The sequence below is a fragment of the Trachurus japonicus genome, chromosome 3 (assembly GCF_045865225.1).
Source record: "Trachurus japonicus isolate A0001 chromosome 3, Traja_1.0".
In the NCBI taxonomy this organism is placed as follows: Eukaryota; Metazoa; Chordata; class Actinopteri; order Carangiformes; family Carangidae; genus Trachurus; species Trachurus japonicus.
Window position 1 is genome coordinate 6,569,666 of NC_140909.1, and position 17,741 is coordinate 6,587,406.

Below are 17,741 nucleotides of genomic sequence, written 5' to 3' on the forward strand. Positions count from 1 at the left end.
GTCCTATTAGTGAGTGTACACACACTGGACAGATTATATGTGAGCAGGTTGTTTGATATTTTTTTCATATGTGGTGGTTTTAAATATTTTTGCATTAATGATCTTTGAGACCAAACTGAAATTGGAAAGATTTTTCATTTACAAACTTTATTATTTGTCACAATTTTTCTGTCGTTTCTGATGTTTTAATTTGTTTTATGTGAAAATCAAAAAAAATCCAAACACAAAGAAGTTCATCACGTTTCTAAAATCACCACAGCTGCACTGCTCATTCAGATGAACACAAGCGGCTTAAATAAACAGAACCAGTGATAATCTGTGGACGGCTGCTCCGTCTTTGATCCTGACAGGCCACCGGGTGATTATGGGATATCTCGAGTATCCTCCGTCGTGTTTCTCATTTCACTGCTTTGAGGTAGAAGACGACTTTCCCCTCGTACGGGTCGTAGTAGTTCTGGTAGCTGATCTTGTCGGAGACGACTCTGCACTGGATCGTTGCGTTTCTCTCTCCGACCAGACTGAACCGAACTCCGACCAGCGGGTTGATGTAAGTCGGCTGAGGAGCAGAGGAAGGAGGCAGAACACACAGACACACACGGTTACTGTTTCTAGGTTATAAAATATAAAATAAGATCAAATGTATTCATAGAGGAATATTTGTTTAGTTATAACTTCATTAAATGGTAATTTATTTAGGAATATGCAGATAGATAGATAGATAGATAGATAGATAGATAGATAGATGATAGATAGATAGATAGATAGATAGATAGATAGATAGATAGATAGATAGATAGATAGATAGATAGATAGATTGTTAGAGGTAATAGAACTAGAAACATAGACTAGATTTAAAAGAAAAAGAAAGGGAGTTTAGATAAATTAAACACAAGATAAAAATATTGAAATATTTAAAAAATGGACTGGTCCTGCAGCATTTTGTCACTCTGCTCAGTTTGTGATTTGAATTTGGAGTTAGTCAGAAGTGAAACATATGCAGTGTGATCTCCAGCCTCACTTTATATTTCATGCATCTACCTACACACTCCCTGTATCTTGATACATGCACCTGGTTTCTTGTTTTTACCTGAGCCAGTTTTCCATAGTAAGGGAAATAAGAGAGATCCATTTTTCCTCCCTCAGGGAAATACTCGATTTTGGCCACGTTGTTCTGTCCTTTCTGTAAGTGAAAGAACACAAACATACATATCAAAGTGCCCTTTTATATAATATAAAAAATAACTTCGGACTGGTTTTCTTTATTGCATGTTGTTGAAGCCAGTCAATGCAGTAGTTGCTCACCAGTACGGTGCAGTTGACATACGGGGCGACACCAGTGTGATTAGAAGGCAAGAAGTCAATAATCTGCAGAGACAAAAACACTGAGACATTTATCATTTGTCTTGGTTATTGAATGGGATTAAATTGTTTTTTTATTAGTGAATTGTTAAAAAAACAAACCCTGTTCATCTTAATGACGACACAAGGCATGGTGCAGTTGTAGCCGAAGGTCGGGTCCTCGAGTCCCGAGCAGGCTCCCAGCATGCTCTGCGTGAAGGGACAGGCCCACTTCGTGTGTTGGGGGCCGGAGAAAGTTTTCTGGATGAAGTACTTTCCCGTAGTGCAGTTGTGCGGGTTACATTCATGCTGCATGGTGTCGTTGTAGGCTGAGGGAGAGACGCAGAAGCACTCTTATATCTTTAATTTCTTAATTTCTTTAAATGTTCCCACGTTAAAGGGATAGTTCACTCAAAATTGAAATTTCACTCATTATCTACTCATCCTCATGTGGACTAAGGGCTGGGAGAAGTTTCAGAGTCCTCCGTGGCTTCTCTGAGTTACAGGGGGTCTCGGCGTAGCAGTGCATGTCCATATAACGGTTGCAAATTTAGAATATTGGAGTTATCAGAAGAATACGTCATCTCCTGCCTGGTAAAATCTTGATTAATTTATATTATACGATGATCTATCCTTTCATTTCATATTGTAATATTATTTGGGCAAGCACTTTCAAGAGCTCTCTCAACTGTATTCTCGTTTTACAAAAGCAATTCATCAAAATGATAACATTTTCTAGCAGATTTACTAGATCCACACCTCTGTTTCAATCTCTAAGTATTCTTCCTGTTTTTGCTGTAAATACTTTTCAAATATGTATTTTTGTTTATCAATCTATTCACAAGTTACTCCCAATTTGTTTCCAAACTGTATTTCAGTTCAATTCCCAGATTCATAATTTCAACACTAGATCAGCAAATAATCTTCATCTCACCTTTTTTAAGTCTACTTTTTCTCAGTTCTCAATCAGATTTAGAGGTCCGCATTTTTGGAATGCACTACCAATCCACCTTAGAAACTGCACAAGTATAAATTAATTTAAGAAACAAATAATTCACTTTCTATTGGCCCAATTGAGCGATTCATAATTCCACATACTTTTTACATCATTTTTGTTTTTCTCTCTCTCCTTTTCTAATTGTTTTGTTTTTCACATGATGGTAAACTGAACTTATTCTGAATGTCAAATGTCTATCCTGAATATCCACACAATATTGATTTTCTCTTTTTTAATTGTTTTATGTTGTTTTTTCATTCTGTAAACTAAATTTATGTTGAATGTTTGTCTTATGGAGGACCACTTGACAAGCCCTTAGGGGTTTTTTTGGTTTCTCCTGCACATTTGCTTTATCTACTGTATACTTTGTATGTCTCTTGTCGTTGTCGTTCCACTTATCTACTGTATACTTTGTATGTCTCTTGTCGTTGTCGTTCCACTTTTTTAATATGCTGTTTTATACATCTTTTATGTGCTAAATAAAAATACAATACAATACAATACAATACAATACATATAACGGTTGCAAATGGATACCAACTGTCTTCGTAACAAAAAGACACACCAAAAAACATCCATGCTGCTCGTATGTAATGTCCGTCTTGTATTGAAGCCTCAAAATGCGAAATTGTCCCGAAAAAAATTAAATAAGTCTATATTTCAAGCTTGTTTGTAGCTGAAGCTCCTCTTCCCGGTTCGTCAGAATACGAAGGCAGTTGGTATCCATTTGCAACCGTCATATGGACACATGCACTGCTACACCGAGACCCCCTGTAACTCAGAGAAGCCACGGATAAAATTTCAATTTTGGGTGAACTATCCCTTTAAATGGTAGAAATAAATACTAACGCTTCAGGAACTCGTTGAGGATGGTGGACATCTTCATCCAGCTCTTCTTGTCTGACGTGTTGTAGCAGATTTCAACGGCCTCCTCTCCGTAAGTGTCGGGCCACACCATCACCCCTGAACCGGCAAACACAGAGCAGGTTAACGACAGGCGCTCTGGTTTAGTCTGTTATCGTCTGAACTCTTAGTTGTTGTTGTTGTTGTTGTTGTTGTTTTTACCCGGGGATTTTAGCCGGTCTTGGTAGTCAGGGGCGTACGGACACAGGGTGTACATGAGCACGTAGATGGCCAGAGAGAAGAGGCCGGTCATGATCACGTAGAAGGCCACGTAGTACATACTGATGTAGACTGTGAAGAGACAGATTCATACAGATGTGTTTTTATTTCTCACATCTTCATGGTTGCACATTGTCTCTCATTTTCAAGTTTTCATGTTTTGAATTGTGGTTAAAAAGGTGTGAGTGTGTCTGTCTGCAGAGGTCAAGGCGTCCTCTGTCGATATGAGCTGAATTTTATCTGATTGTAACTAAGATCAAACAAAACACAAAACTTATGAAGCTTATCTCGCCACAGCAGGCTTATCTGTGCCCGTCCACATGCTGCACACATACACTTTACTGTGGTGATATTAAAAGGACACAAAAAGTCACACACACAGTGGTGCTTTCCAGTGCGTTACATTGTGAGATTATTTTAATATTCCTCTTAATGACCACTTCAGGGCCCGCACGGACAGATGGTAACTCCTAGTCGATGTACATGAGGGCATCTGATTTCTCCTGCTAACATTTCCATATTTCGCACATTCTGTGACATAAACTGTAAACTGTTTTCTTGTCTGTAACAACATCTATTGCACGTCTGTCCGTCCTGGGTGAGGGATCCCTCCTCTGTTGCTCACTCTGAGGTTTCTCCGATTTTTCCCTGTTAAAAGGGTTTCCGTGGAGTTTTTCCTCAGTCGATGTGAGGGTCTAAGGACAGAGGATGTTGTTATGATGCCATGTAAAGCCCTTTGAGACAAACTGTTTGTAAAAACGGGCTATACAGATAAAATTGCCTTGCCTTGCCTATTACAAACTTGAAACAAGTGCAAATGAATCTATACTTTTACTTTGATTTGAGGAAATCCTTTCATTTCCACTGTTTAATTGTCGGAGAAACGGTATACGATGTGATGGTAAAACTCAGTAGTGGACAAAAAAGCAAAACAGCAACAAATTTTTAATGCAATTTAAAAGTTAGTCAAAATGCTAGATTTCTAGATACCTTGAAGAGACAAAAATCTCCATCACCAAAAGTGAATGAAACTACAAAATCATTTAAATTCACTATATTCAACACAGAATCATTGATAACTTAAAAATTCAGCATATAAAAGTGGCTCATGAAGACATTTTTTAAAATTATTTTATTCCTACCCCATTTTTCTGGCGTTCTCCCAAAAAACATCCCGGTGTCTGAGTTCCAGACAAAACGGCCAAAGTCTTCACATCGCTGCCCACACGTCCTCTTCTCCTTCAGCGTCGCCATGATGAAGCTCTGTCCTGACCAGGATCCACAGTTTTACTAAACTTCAACCTTTTACTTTTCTCTTCCTTCTTTGTTTTATCCTCCCTCCTGTCGAGGAGTTTCGAGGCGCTGTCAGCTGTGAGCTTATGTCTCGTTGTCTCGTTGTCTCCTGTCTTGTTCTCGTTCACAGTAAAAGCTAAAACTCAGCTGGATGTTGCTTCACAGTGTGATAAATGTGTGTGATGTGTTATCTCTTATTCACTATTTATAAGGCCGTGATAAGGCGGGCTTGCAGGAGCGAGGCAGGTAGGGGAGCTGAGGTGGGCCAGCATCCGAACAGGTGAACTTCCTTCTTCTCATTGGACGTCCTTTAAAAACCTTCAAATCACCTTGAACAGCCAGAAGAGAGCGTAATGAAGGGTAAAATAAAAACCTAAATGCCTTTATTCCATTTCTCAGTGTAATAAAGAAGAACTTTTATAGTCAAGGAGTGAAAACCTGTTGTGTATGTTTGATAAATCAATGTTAACCCAAGAAGTTTCAAAGACACTGGCCAGTTGAAATCATATCAAAATAGACAAGATATCTGCAAATGTTAGCGTGCTAATGTGCTGCAGATGAACCCAAACCCTTCACAGAGCTGTTTAGCGTGGCTGAAACTGGGAAAACAACAATGTCTTAGAAATATTAAAGATAATTTTCTGTTTTAGTGAAAATATAAGAGCGCCACAAGCGTTATTGTCAAAGCTAACAGCTAGCAGCTCTGTAAAATCTGAATACAAGTTGTTTGAACTGAATACAGATGTTCAGCAGATAATGTTGATCATATTCACCACCTTATTTTTACTTTCATTGATCATTGAAATAGTTGTGATGTTTCAATGTGAAGTGTGAGTGTCGTTGACCTACAGGAATCATGCAGCTAGCATAGCTAATACCTGTAGTTAGCTACCGTCCTTACCACAGTTTTACAGGGAATTATGGGAGGGAAAATGTCTTGTGTTTTAAAAAGAAGTGAAGTTGTCCAACACATGGACTCATTGGAGGTTTGTTAAAAGAGATGAGACCAGAAGAGTCCAGAACCAGAACAGGAGGATACTATCTACTGTCAACACTATCTACTGTCTTTTTCTCTCATTTCTCTCTATAACAGAGGCCATTGTCCAACTCTCTCTCTAGACTTCATCACCAGCCCACCACATGCATACCACATCTATCCCTCCTCTTCCTCTCGCTCTCTCTGTCTCACTTCCTGTCAGTCCTCTAGCTCCATCATTGTGTCTTCTCTTTTCCCTCCTCTTCACCTGTGATCGTCGCGGGTCACTCAGCGCAGGATAAAGCCCTACAGAGTGACAGCGTGGACAAATCCCCTTGTGATAAGTGGTGATGAGTCAGGTAGATCTGCGTGCTTGTCCGAGGAAGAGCAGGGAAACTCTGAGCTCCCTGCGAGGCTCAGATGGTCGTTCGTATGAAACGCTCTGCTGCTGAATCGCTGGACGAGGAAGAAATCCACATCACATCCAGGTCTTATCTGTTTCCTTTGTAAAACTTTTGTCCCGTAGCTTTTGCTGCAGCTCACAGATTTCTCCGTCCACCATGGATATCGGTGGCCTGACGACGGTGGTGGCCAACTCCGCCTACATCTCGGCCCGTGGGAGCCTGGACGGCACCGCCAACCCTGCGTCCAACCGGGACAAGAAGTACCACGGCCGCCTGAAGCTGCCTCACATCACGGTGTGCGAAGGTCTACGGGAAACCTTGGACCTGGGCTTCCATACGGTCTGTGTGGAGCAGCCCATCGGCAAACGTCTCTTCCACGAGTTCCTGGACGCCAACAAAGAGTACAAAGGTCCCTGCCGCCTGTGGAAGGACATCGACGAGTACAACATGGCCGAGGACGAGGATCGTGTGCAGAAAGCGAACAAGATCATGTCCCGGTACATGGAGCCGGACGCCAAGTTCTTCTGCCCGTTTCTTCCCGAAAACGGCATCACAAAGGTCAAAGAGAAACACCAAGGGGCCGGGGACGATCTCTTCAACGAGACCATGGACTGTGTGATGGACTTTCTGAAGGAGGTGCCCTACACCTTCTTCCTGGAGACTATGTATCTGAAAAGGTTCCTGCAGTGGAAGTGGCTGGAGACGCAGCCCATGGGAGAGGACTGGTTCTTGGATTTCCGTGTGTTGGGCAAAGGGGGCTTTGGGGAAGTGTCGGCGTGTCAGATGAAGGCCACGGGGAAACTGTACGCCTGCAAGAAGCTCAACAAGAAGAGGCTGAAGAAGAGAAAAGGTTACGAGGTCAGTGCGCGCACATCGAAATAATGGGAAATACGAGTTGTTGTCTCGTTTGTGTTTTGTGTCTGTGTATAATCCCGCCTTGTAAACGCAGTCCGTAACTAGATGAGAGCCGTTTTGATCTCCTAATAGAAAATGCCATGTTTATAAATGGAGCAGCTCTTGAGTAGATTTCCTAATTTTCTGCTCGCTATCCAAAACAAACAGGATGCCTGTAACTTTACTCAGCACCGTCCAATTCAACTGATACAGTAACACCAGGATGATCAGAGTCACTACAGTGTAATATCATCACAGTAAAGCTGGTTAGTTCTGCACAAGACGCATCCTATGTGGAAATAGAGCTGCAGACACAAAAAACTATGAAGAACAAAGGAGAAATAGTTGGTGCAAATAAATCATAGTATTTTCTAATTGAAATAAAAGTGAAGTTTAGGGAGTCACAACATTTTTAGATGTACAATTAAGTAAAGTCTTACTTAATTTCAACCATCATACGACACTTCCTCTGTGCACTACACTTCAAGCCAAAGCCTGGTGATCATAGACATGTCTATGTTGGTGATGTTGACCTTTGACCTTCAATTATAGGGAAATTAAAGGAGACAGTAAATTAAGAAGAGTAAAGCTACAGTATGTAGTTCAGTTTAAAGGTAGAGTCTGGAGGTTTGTTCGCTGCAGTTTGTAAACCAAACATTCAAACTGGGCCCCTCCTCCCGGCCTCAACTGTGCAGCAGCAGCAGCAGCAGCAAAGAAAAGGAAATACAGAAGCACTGGAGTGGCAGCCGATACCCGTCCGTCACCGTCAACGGGAGCGTCCAGTGTTATGCTGTTACGAGTAGGAGGGCCATTTTGGTGAGCTGGGAAGCGGGTGCTAGCGGCGGATGCTAGCCGCTTTTATCCGCGACAGCTAGCGGGGCTAGCAGCCCTCCTGCTCTGCTGCACGGAGCTTCACCTGAGCTCCGTCATTGGCTGGAGAGAAAACACGACTCTCCACCCAGAAACGTCCCCGTGCACAACCAAACAAAGCAAAAGACCAACATACAGGCGGGGGGAGGGGGCTCTAGTCTGCAGACACAGTCACCACCACACAGGAGTAGAAGTCCATAGGTGACGATTAAGACGGATTTCATTTGTATTAGGCTGTGTATTAGCGTTTATTTTTGAGCGAAAACCTCCAGACTCTACCTTTAAAGCTCCAGTTGGTAAGTTGACGAAAGTGAAAGTAAACTCCGCGACTTGGTCGGAAATTTCAAGACAATACTCCGTCAGGTCCCTTTATGAACCTCTGCCAAAGAGTTTATAAACCGTCTTTGCCTCTGCCAAGCGCCCCACACACACACAGACACACACAAAGTAGCCATAAACGCACCCACAGAAGATGTACCGTATCCATAGCACGACGTGTAGGAGCGGCGATTGGCTGCTCCTCCTGCTCCCTCTACCTGACTGGTGGAGAATCGTCGGGCGCGGTGGATTTTGGCAAATACGATTACAGGCTGTAGGTGGAGCCAGAGGAGTTGGATTTTGTCCTAAATTACTCATTTAATGTCTGACCATCAGAATATAGTGACAGTTCCAGCAAATATGACTGAATAATTGTTACCAACTGAAGCTTTAACTACTTTAACTTGCTTTGCCCTGTTTCAGACTCTTTCAGATTCAGATTCAGATTCATAATTTATTGTCCCCGAGGGGAAATTCATTTTCACAGTTCTGTCCCAGACAAAACACCAACACATGTGCAACACCAGAAAAATAATACCTACATATAGAGCTGTAATGGCAGAGGGGACGAAGCTTTTGCAGAAGCGGGTTGTTCTGCAGGACGGTTGTCTGAACCTACGACCAGAGGGGAGGAGGGTGAAGTATGAGTGTAGTGGGTGGTGGGGGTCATTAATGATACAGACTAAAGACGACAGAAGCCTTGAATGCTATGATCAATACAAATATCTGCTGTCCCTCTCTGGCCTGTAGGGGGCGATGGTGGAGAAAAAGATCCTGGCTCGAGTTCACAGCCGGTTCATCGTGTCTTTGGCGTACGCCTTCCAGTCCAGAACAGAGCTGTGTCTGGTCATGACCCTCATGAACGGAGGAGACCTGAGGTCAGAGCTAACTCACTCACTGACATCCTGATCAGTGTTTATAAAATGTGTTGGTACCACTTTACGTTGAAGCTAGCCTTATAGAGGATTTATTAATGGTTTATTATTTATTTACTAAGCTTCATAAATCATTTATAAACTGATAAGCTGACAAAAACGGCAGTGTGGCTTGTTGCCTGTCCAACAGTGATCCCACATTTATCTGAGCTGAGCTGTTAAGCCTCAAATCTCATTGTCATCATGCTTTATCATATAACATATTTGTACTATAAAGTACCAGCAATTAAGCACCATTACAATCTTAATTGCTACATAGTTTTATTTGGCAGATTAAATCATCATATTAATATCATACCCCAGAGATTCCTCTATTGTGAATATTTGTAGTGCGTTTGTGTATTTGCAAGTATTTTCTTACGTTGTGCTCAGTGTGCTGAGCTCACAGGGCCACTACAGTATATTCTACTGATATAGATTTATCATTTTGTCTATGTAAAGTCAGAAAATAGTGAAAAATACCTGTTGTAATATCTCAAAAGTCAAATAAAGCACCATTTGCTGTATTCAGTCCCACAACTTTTGAGGTTGGTGCCAGTGAATGTTTGGTATTTTTGCTTTAAGTACAACAGAAATGAATAATTAATAATCTCAATAGCAGCTATATGTCTCTTTGCCAACAAATTAATTGACTGATTGATTGTTGCAGATACATTTAAAGAGGGTTAAGATACACAGAGATGCTGTGTTTAGAAAGGGAAATAATCTGTGTTTATAACAAATGTCTCCATCACATGTTTTTCCTCACACGCTCCTCCTCTGACTGATGTGACCAGGTATCACATTTACAACGTGGATGAAAACAACCCCGGGTTTGACGAGCCGCGGTCCTGTTACTACGCTGCTCAGATCATCCAGGGTATGGAGCACCTGCACCAGAAGAGGATCATCTACAGAGACCTGAAGCCGGAGAACGTGCTGCTGGACAACCAAGGTCAGAGACAAGACTGAGACATGTCGTTGTCTTTAGTCGGAGGTCTAGGTTCACTGATATTATATTTGGACCATTACAAATTTTCTTTTTCAGTTTCCTAGAGGGTTAGGTAAGAAGATCTGGTTGAATTAACTTAATATTAGCACAAATACTGGAAATGTGAAGACACGACTGTCGTGGTTCAGTCCAAAGGCGACACAATCTGCTCAGACACACCTGAAATATCTTGTTTATTTCATTGAGAATAGAACATTAGAGTTAAAGCAAGAACATTTAGTTGTGGATTAATGAACACAGACAGGTTTTCTTCTTGTTTCCAGACTTTGTGCTAAGCTAATCGTGTCCTGACTATAGCTTCAGTTCATACACAGATGCACCTGAACAAATAAGTTCACACACGTCGTAAAATGATTAACTGTCCTTTAAAACATCACAATGTAATGTAGAAACCAAAGACACAAACTTATTTTATTATAATAACGTTATAGCCACTCCCTTTAACTTTAGAAAAGTCTTATTCTCAGGCTCTTTAAGTCAAAAGACACATGCACGTGCCACACACTTCACAGTGTCGAACCAAACACAAGGACATCTCAGAGTTATCACACTACGACAGGTGAACGAGTCGTCGTGGAGACGTAGAGAGCAGGTCAACACTCGTATCTGTGACGTCCGCGGCTCTTGACTTTGTCCTCGTGTTTGTCCTCAGGAAACGTCCGGATCTCCGACCTTGGTTTGGCCGTGGAGCTCGCGGAGGATCAGCTCAAAACCAAAGGCTACGCCGGGACTCCAGGTACGATCCAGGACAGACAGCAGGATCTATTTATTTATTTTATTTAAAGGTTTAAGGATCTGGGATCAGCGTCCACACCCACAAAACCCACAGCGCCACAGTCTGTCTGTATTATGTTATTTACACTGCAATAGATCATTTAATAGAGCACAAAGACTGGAGATTAAATATCTTAATGCTTATATCAGCTTTAACAGATAATGTAAGTATTGTATATGCACTGAATCTGCCATAGTTGTTTTTTATTCTCTGGTTGTTGTTGTTTTTTAAAGTAATTATCATATACAGTAATAACCTTTATGAATAAGGAATAATAAAGAGCTCTTTTAGTAAATGCTCTTGGTTACTGGCTCTGCTTTAATATCACATCAAATTATAACTATAAAACCAATTATTTTTGGTAATAGTAGAAGTATTTAAAGTCATAATTTCATTCAGTAACACGTGGGTGGTAGTTTCATTATAATAATATAGCGAGGCTGCTTCTATCAGTAAGGTTTGTTTTGTTTTGTACAATATTTCTTTAGTCTTTAACTTCATGCATGGTATAATTTGAAGAGAGCTGCACACACTCTCACCCATCACTTGAACTTAATTTGTTTCAGTCCTCAGATTTCTGTCACACAGGCAAAAAAAAAACTAACAAAAAACACAGCAATCAAATGTTTGAACTTAATGAAGAATCTATAGATATATATAATATATTGATGATGACTGATCACTTGCTGTTTTGTCTCGGCTGCAGGTTTCATGGCTCCAGAGCTGCTCAGAGGAGAAGAATACGACTTCTCTGTGGATTATTTCACTCTGGGCGTCACTCTGTACGAGTTCCTGGCTGCTAAAGGGCCGTTCCGGACCCGAGGAGAGAAGGTGAATATAAATAACCGTAGATTCACTGTGGTTTCTTTACGTCTTTTAACTCCTTCTGTCATGTGATGTTTATTTTAACCCTGTGTGATGATACAGGAACAGCCATGTCAGATCTAACAGCTCAACATCACCGACCTGTGGCCTGATGCTGACACTGCTGCAGAATACGAAGCTGTGACCTTCGTTTAACTTTAAACTTTTGAGTTTCATCACAAATTTACACTTTTGTTTTTATGTTTATGTTGATTATCACAGATATTTAACGTGTACAGGATTTCAAATGGTGTTTGGATGATTGTGCATGAACACTGACATAAAAGGCCTGGATTCACCTGCTGGATTTAACTCACAATCACACATTTTCATTTTTTCGTTTAGTGTTTTTCCCATTGAATTTTTTTATCATTTTCAAGTGTCAAGTGTTGCACATACTCAGAATCTGTCCAACCTCAGCAAACTCTTTATGTCAACTAGTAAATACTTCTTATTCAGTATAAAACAGGTTTATGTCCCATCAAGCCAAAAAACTAAAAACCGACCTTGACTTTTTCCTTATTTTCATAGCTAAAAGTTATAAACCATAATAAAGAAGGAATTTTTCGCCTCAGAAAGTTGTTTTTATCTGTTTGGATTGTTGTAGAAGTGATTTGAAGTTTCTCTTTTTATCTCCGGAGCAGGATTTATGGATGTTTTCTTGTTTTCTCACAGAAAGAAACTAGCTGCTGGGTCTCGGTTCAGTTCCTGTATCTGATCTGATCCTCAGTCCAGGGCCGTTGCTAGGAATTCTGGGCCCCCTTAAAGAATACTAAAGTGGGCCCCTCCCCCTAACTTTTCCTTTTTTTTTCTTAGACTATGTACGTATTATCGTTTTTTATTTAGCCTTCTTTGTTTTGATGCTAATGCAGCATTACACTGCAAAAACTCAAGTATCTTAGCAAGAATATTTGTCTTATTTCTAGTCAAAATGTAATTTCTAGTCAAAACAAATCTCATTCTACTTAAAATAAGACACATCATATTAAAAGCAGCTTGTTTTTAGACACTTTTTTACTTCTTTCAAGCAGATTTTCACTTGGAATAAGTAGAAAAAATCTGATAGTGGAGCAAGTTTTTCTTCCTTATTACAAGCACAAAAAACTTACTTTCACTGGCAGATTTTTCAATTTTATTGTGAATTTAAGTGAAAATGATCTAAAAACAAGTTAATTTTTAGGTAATGAGTCTTATTTTAAGTGGAAAGAGATTAGTTTTGACTAGAAATGAGACATTTGGACAAGAAATAAGACAAATATTCTTGGAAAGATGTTGAGTTTTTACAGTGTACTATGAGTATTAGTCAGGGTCTTACGCAGAATAAATCAGTCATACAACGGCCCTGCCTCAGTCTCTGTTTCTCGTTCACACAGGAAAACACAGCAGGACTCAGCTCAAACTGATCATCTCATCTGTCTGTACAGGCTCGTGTCTGAGAGCGTCTACTGTTCGTTCTCCTCTGGACCTCTACTCAGCGAGTTTTAACCGGAGCTTCTCTGTTGTGTCTGAAGTTGGAGAACAAGGTGGTGAAGAAGCGGATCCTGAACGACCCCGTGACGTATCCAGAGAAGTTCAGCGACGAAGCTCGCTCCTTCTGCGAAGGTCTGCTGCACAAAGAGGTCGACAAACGCCTCGGCTTCAGGAACGGGTCGTGTGACGAGCTGCGGGCTCATCCCTTCTTCAGAGACGTCAACTGGAGGAAACTGAACGCAGGTCAGTGAGCGACACAAACCGGTCACCACCACACGTCTGCTTCTGCTTTTCTTTATTCAGTCGTCCATTAAAGCAGAAGTAAGCGATATATTTGTGTTAATATAAGTCTTAAATAGTTCTATCTTCCGACAGCAATCACTTCTATAGAGTGTTTGGTCTGAAACACGGGTCTGTCAGTCACTCTGCTCTGCTCTGAGCCGAAGAGAAAACATTTATCGTATCCTACAGTTTTTATCCAATGAGGAGAGAGAACTGCATGCAGGGCTGTGTGTGCAGCCAAGGGATGCTCGTGAATGTGGTGACGTAGGGACGAGGACTGTTATGGTGCGTTCAAGGCAACTCGTAACTCGTGTTTTTCCGACCTGTGAAGTTGTACCAGTTCGATCTGGTACGCAGCATTAGCCAAAACGACCGGATCGCTTACTTCTGCTTTAAACCTTTATTTTAACAGTTTATTCTGACATTAAGGTGGAAACTCATTTACAGAGTAGCCGAGAAAAAGAAAGGAAAGAAACAACGATGTTGAGCTTCAAAGTAAAAGTGTCAGGAAACAAAAACATAATCATAATAACAATAGAAGCCAGAAAATGTTAAGAAAAAAAAATTACATAAATTAAAATATTAAGATAAGTGTGTGAAAATATGTTGTATGTAACAGGAAGATCTGGAAGTAAAGTGTGATGTAATTAAAGATTTACGGATAAAAGTGAAGAAAGATTCAGTTTATTCTGCTTCATCTGTTTCATGTTGCAGCTGCACAAAAAAAACCCGAATTCACTAAAAACAGTCGACTTTAAAGTAAAATAAAGACTAAAATCTGCAGGTTTCACTGTTTTATTTTACTTTTTATTTTCTGCTGCTTCCACACAGACTTCAAAAAAATAATAAATAATTAACAATATCAATATCTAGTCACCCCTGTTGCTGCTTTTTTCTAAAGTTTTGTGATGCTACTGAACTTGATGCGATTGATTTGCTGCTGTTGGCTCAGAGTAAAAACCTAAATAATTAGATGTAAATGCATTTATTTGAACTTATGTGAGTTTGCTGCCATGACAGTTGTATTGTTAAACTCTCTAAAGTTGTTTTTATGAATGTTGAATGTTGTTGTTGCACTTTTATTCGTAATTTTTGAATGTTATGTAACACATTTTTATTCTAATCAACACTATTTTGTGGCAGCTTTGACTGTTCATGTTACATCTTGTTTCAGTTTTGAAATAACTAACAAATATTCAGTTCTGTGTGTGTTTTCACCGGTTGAGTAAAATATCCTGATGAGCAAAGAGCAGGTTGAAGTATTTCACCTCCTTCACAGGTAATTACATTAAGTTTATTTGTGTTGCACCAACTCAACTACTAAAGTCATTAGGAAAAAGATTCACAAGACAATAAAAGAAGAAAGAGTCATTTACCTGGGACTGAAAAAATGAAATAAAAACCAGCTAAAACCAAACAAAACTGAGAAAACCACAGAACCACAAAGTGAAAAATCCTCATTAAACTGCAGCAGGAAACATAAAAAGTCTCATAGTGAAACATGCACAGAGGTCGTTGTGAATCTTTCGTTGGGTGAAAGTAGTTTAACAGTCGAGTTTTGTGTTTTTAAAGATCTGAAGATCTGAAGATCCCTTGGCTGCACACACAGAGAGGACTGCCCCTTTATGCCGTTCTCTCTCCTCATTGGATAAAGGTTGTAGGATACAAGGAAAGTTTTCTCCTGGGCTCAGAGCAGAGCAGAGTGACTGACAGACCCGTGTTTCAGACCAAACACTCTATAGAAGTGATTGCTGTCGGAAGATACAACTATTTAAGACTTATAGTAACACAAATATATCACTTACTTCTGCTTTAAAGATCTTTAAAGATTTAAAGAAGAAAGAGTGTTTTCGGGGCGGTGCGTGGCGCAGTGGGTAGAGCGGCCGCCCCATGTAGAGGCTACAGTCCTCGCCGCAGGCGTCCCCGGTTCGAATCCCGCGTCGGGCAGACCTTTCCTGCGTGTCATTCCCCCTCTCTGCCTCCCCATTTTTCCTGTCTATCTCTACTGTCATCACTATCAAATAAAGGCAAAAAAGCCGAAAAATATACTTTGAAAAAAAAAAAAAAAGAAAGAGTGTTTTCAAAGTTGTTAAAAACAGCAACAGACAGTTAGAATAAGTCAAATAAGACAAACACCACAGAGTCTGATAGGGGTGGGAGAAAAAATCGATTCACATAAATATCGTGATATCTTTTTGGACGATTTTTAAATCGATTTTTTTTTTCAAAAATCAATTTTTTTTTTTGAATTTTTTTTCTTTTTGAATTTTTTAAAATATTGTGCAATGTGCATTTGTGCCTTTTTTACATCCAGAGAGTCCAGGTTTTGAAAAGGGTTTAAGTTCACTTTATAATGGAGTATGTTAATTTATAGGCTCCTACAGTATTTGTGTGCAGATAAATGTTAAAAATGCTAAAGACTAAAAATCAAGAGAATCTGCAATATCGTAGAATCGCAATTTAAACCAGCACTAAGTAACTTTTCAACCTTCATAAAATATTTTCATAACTTTTGTGATGATACATCGACTTATAACAAGTTGAATGACACCTCTGTCGTGGCCTGAGGGGGTCTGTATCATTATGGTCTGTATCTCTTTCTCTGGCACTAAGCAGCTTTGAGGAGCATGGTAGGAACCCTGCTCTCACTTAAGTTTCACTTTCACTTTTGCGAGTCACAACAAGGAGGGAACAGGCAAAACGGCACTTTAGCAATGGATTATGTTTGTGTTTTCACTTTGAAATGATCCACTGGAAACAGAAACTTAGTTTTGATGTCTTCTGTTAATTTTAATGCAGGATATTTACAGGGCTTCACGCTAGTGTTCATGGGAAATGGAGTCTTCCTTCAGGCAAAACACTACCGCTTTGGGCCACTGGTGCCGCCAAACTCAACCAAAACTGAAAGTTCTTTAGTACTGCTTTAAAGGGTGATAAATCAATTTTGGGAAAATTAAGACCCTTAAAAAGTATTAAAAAGTCTTTTCACGACTTTATAAAGTCTTAAATATTGAAGGTATTTTTTCTGAATTAGCTGTCCAAGAGTTTGAGTTGTAAAAAACATTTTGAAAGTGTATAAATTTATTTGTTTTATTAAAAAACAAAGATGAACCGGTTCATGAAAAAGAAAAGAAGATTGTTGTTTTTGTTTTTCTTGAGAGTTGAGCAATGTTTTTTTGGATAAACTTTGCCTTTGATTTATTATCCCAGCCTTTTTTGAATTCTGTTGTATCATAGTGGTCTGTAGTCTTTATCTCAAAAACTAAAACTGTTAAGTTAAAAGTGTCACTGATGTAAATGGTTACAGCTTGAAGCGGCGGTGAGGTATTAAAAAATATTGAGAAGGTCTTGAAAAAGTCTTAAAAAGGTATTGAAATTAACTTCAAGATTCCTGTATAAACCCTGGTGCAGATAAATGTTAAAAATGCTAAAAACTAAAAATCGAGAGAATCTGCAATATCGTAGAATCGCAATTTAAATCGAATCGCCATCCAAAAAAAATCGTAGAAGAATGGAATCGGGAGAAAAGCGTATCGTCCCTATCAGCCCTAGAGTCTGACGTGGTCCTCTCCGTCTCCTCAGGGATCCTTCCTCCGCCCTTCGTCCCGGACTCGAAGACGGTCTACGCCAAGGACATCGGCGAGGTGGGGGCCTTCTCCACGGTGAAGGGCGTGCAGCTGGAGGACGAGGACGGCGGCTTCTTCCACCAGTTCGCCTCGGGGAACGTCTCCATCCCGTGGCAGGAGGAGATGATCGAGACGGGGATCTACGCCGAGCTGACGGTCTGGGGCCCCGGCGGCGCTCCGCCCGACGACCTGCGCCGAGAATCCGTCCTGGAGCGGCCGCCGCCTGCCAAGTCGTCCACCTGCAGCGTGTCCTAACGCCCACTCACCGTCAGTGAACACATGACTTCACATCCTGATCCTTTATACAGACACACAGGAGAAGAGGGAGGTGATGATGATGATGACGATGCACTGCAAAAACTCAAAATCTTTCCAAGAATATTTGTCTTATTTCTTGTCAAAATGTCTCATTTCTAGTCAAAACTAATCTCTTTCCACTTAAAATAAGATTCATCACCTAAAAATTAACTTGTTTTTAGATCATTTTCACTTGTTTCAAACTAATTTTCACTTGAAATAAGTAGAAAAATCTGCCAGTGAAAGCAGGTTTTTTGCGCTTGTAATAAGAAAGAAAAACTTGCTCCAC

At 40.2% G+C, this 17,741-nt stretch overlaps 2 protein-coding genes across 2 annotated transcripts; one reads left to right on the plus strand and one right to left on the minus strand.

The window, feature by feature from the left end:
* Nucleotides 1-296: 296 nt before the first annotated feature.
* On the minus strand, nt 297-4,774 carry LOC146989476 (potassium-transporting ATPase subunit beta-like). The gene is made up of 7 exons (XM_085805921.1): nt 4,600-4,774; nt 3,401-3,529; nt 3,185-3,298; nt 1,462-1,667; nt 1,303-1,365; nt 1,088-1,180; nt 297-556 (listed from the first exon to the last, which is right to left on the minus strand). The coding sequence occupies exons 1-7, from the start codon at nt 4,709-4,711 to the stop codon at nt 398-400; spliced, it is 876 nt and encodes a 291-aa protein (XP_085662047.1). The 5' UTR covers nt 4,712-4,774; the 3' UTR covers nt 297-397.
* A 1,457-nt stretch (nt 4,775-6,231) lies between these two features.
* On the plus strand, nt 6,232-17,427 carry grk1a (G protein-coupled receptor kinase 1 a). Its single transcript, XM_085805930.1, has 7 exons — nt 6,232-6,988; nt 8,963-9,090; nt 9,924-10,081; nt 10,791-10,874; nt 11,620-11,744; nt 13,289-13,490; nt 17,112-17,427. The coding sequence occupies exons 1-7, from the start codon at nt 6,287-6,289 to the stop codon at nt 17,408-17,410; spliced, it is 1,698 nt and encodes a 565-aa protein (XP_085662056.1). The 5' UTR covers nt 6,232-6,286; the 3' UTR covers nt 17,411-17,427.
* The last annotated feature ends 314 nt before the right edge of the window (nt 17,428-17,741 follow it).

What these genes read in the sequence shown, in the direction of transcription:
- LOC146989476 (XM_085805921.1), bottom strand. Translation starts at nt 4,711, where the DNA reads ATGGCGACGCTGAAGGAGAAGAGGACGTGTGGGCAGCGATGTGAAGAC. An exon ending in CCTCAACGAGTTCCTGAAGC is followed by an intron (nt 1,668 to 3,184) that starts GTTAGTATTTAT and finishes TCTCTCCCTCAG; the next exon opens with CCTACAACGACACCATGCAG. An exon ending in TCGTCATTAAGATGAACAGG is followed by an intron (nt 1,366 to 1,461) that starts GTTTGTTTTTTT and finishes TTGTCTCTGCAG; the next exon opens with ATTATTGACTTCTTGCCTTC.
- grk1a (XM_085805930.1), top strand. Translation starts at nt 6,287, where the DNA reads ATGGATATCGGTGGCCTGACGACGGTGGTGGCCAACTCCGCCTACATC. An exon ending in CGTGCTGCTGGACAACCAAG is followed by an intron (nt 10,082 to 10,790) that starts GTCAGAGACAAG and finishes GTTTGTCCTCAG; the next exon opens with GAAACGTCCGGATCTCCGAC. An exon ending in CTGGAGGAAACTGAACGCAG is followed by an intron (nt 13,491 to 17,111) that starts GTCAGTGAGCGA and finishes CCGTCTCCTCAG; the next exon opens with GGATCCTTCCTCCGCCCTTC.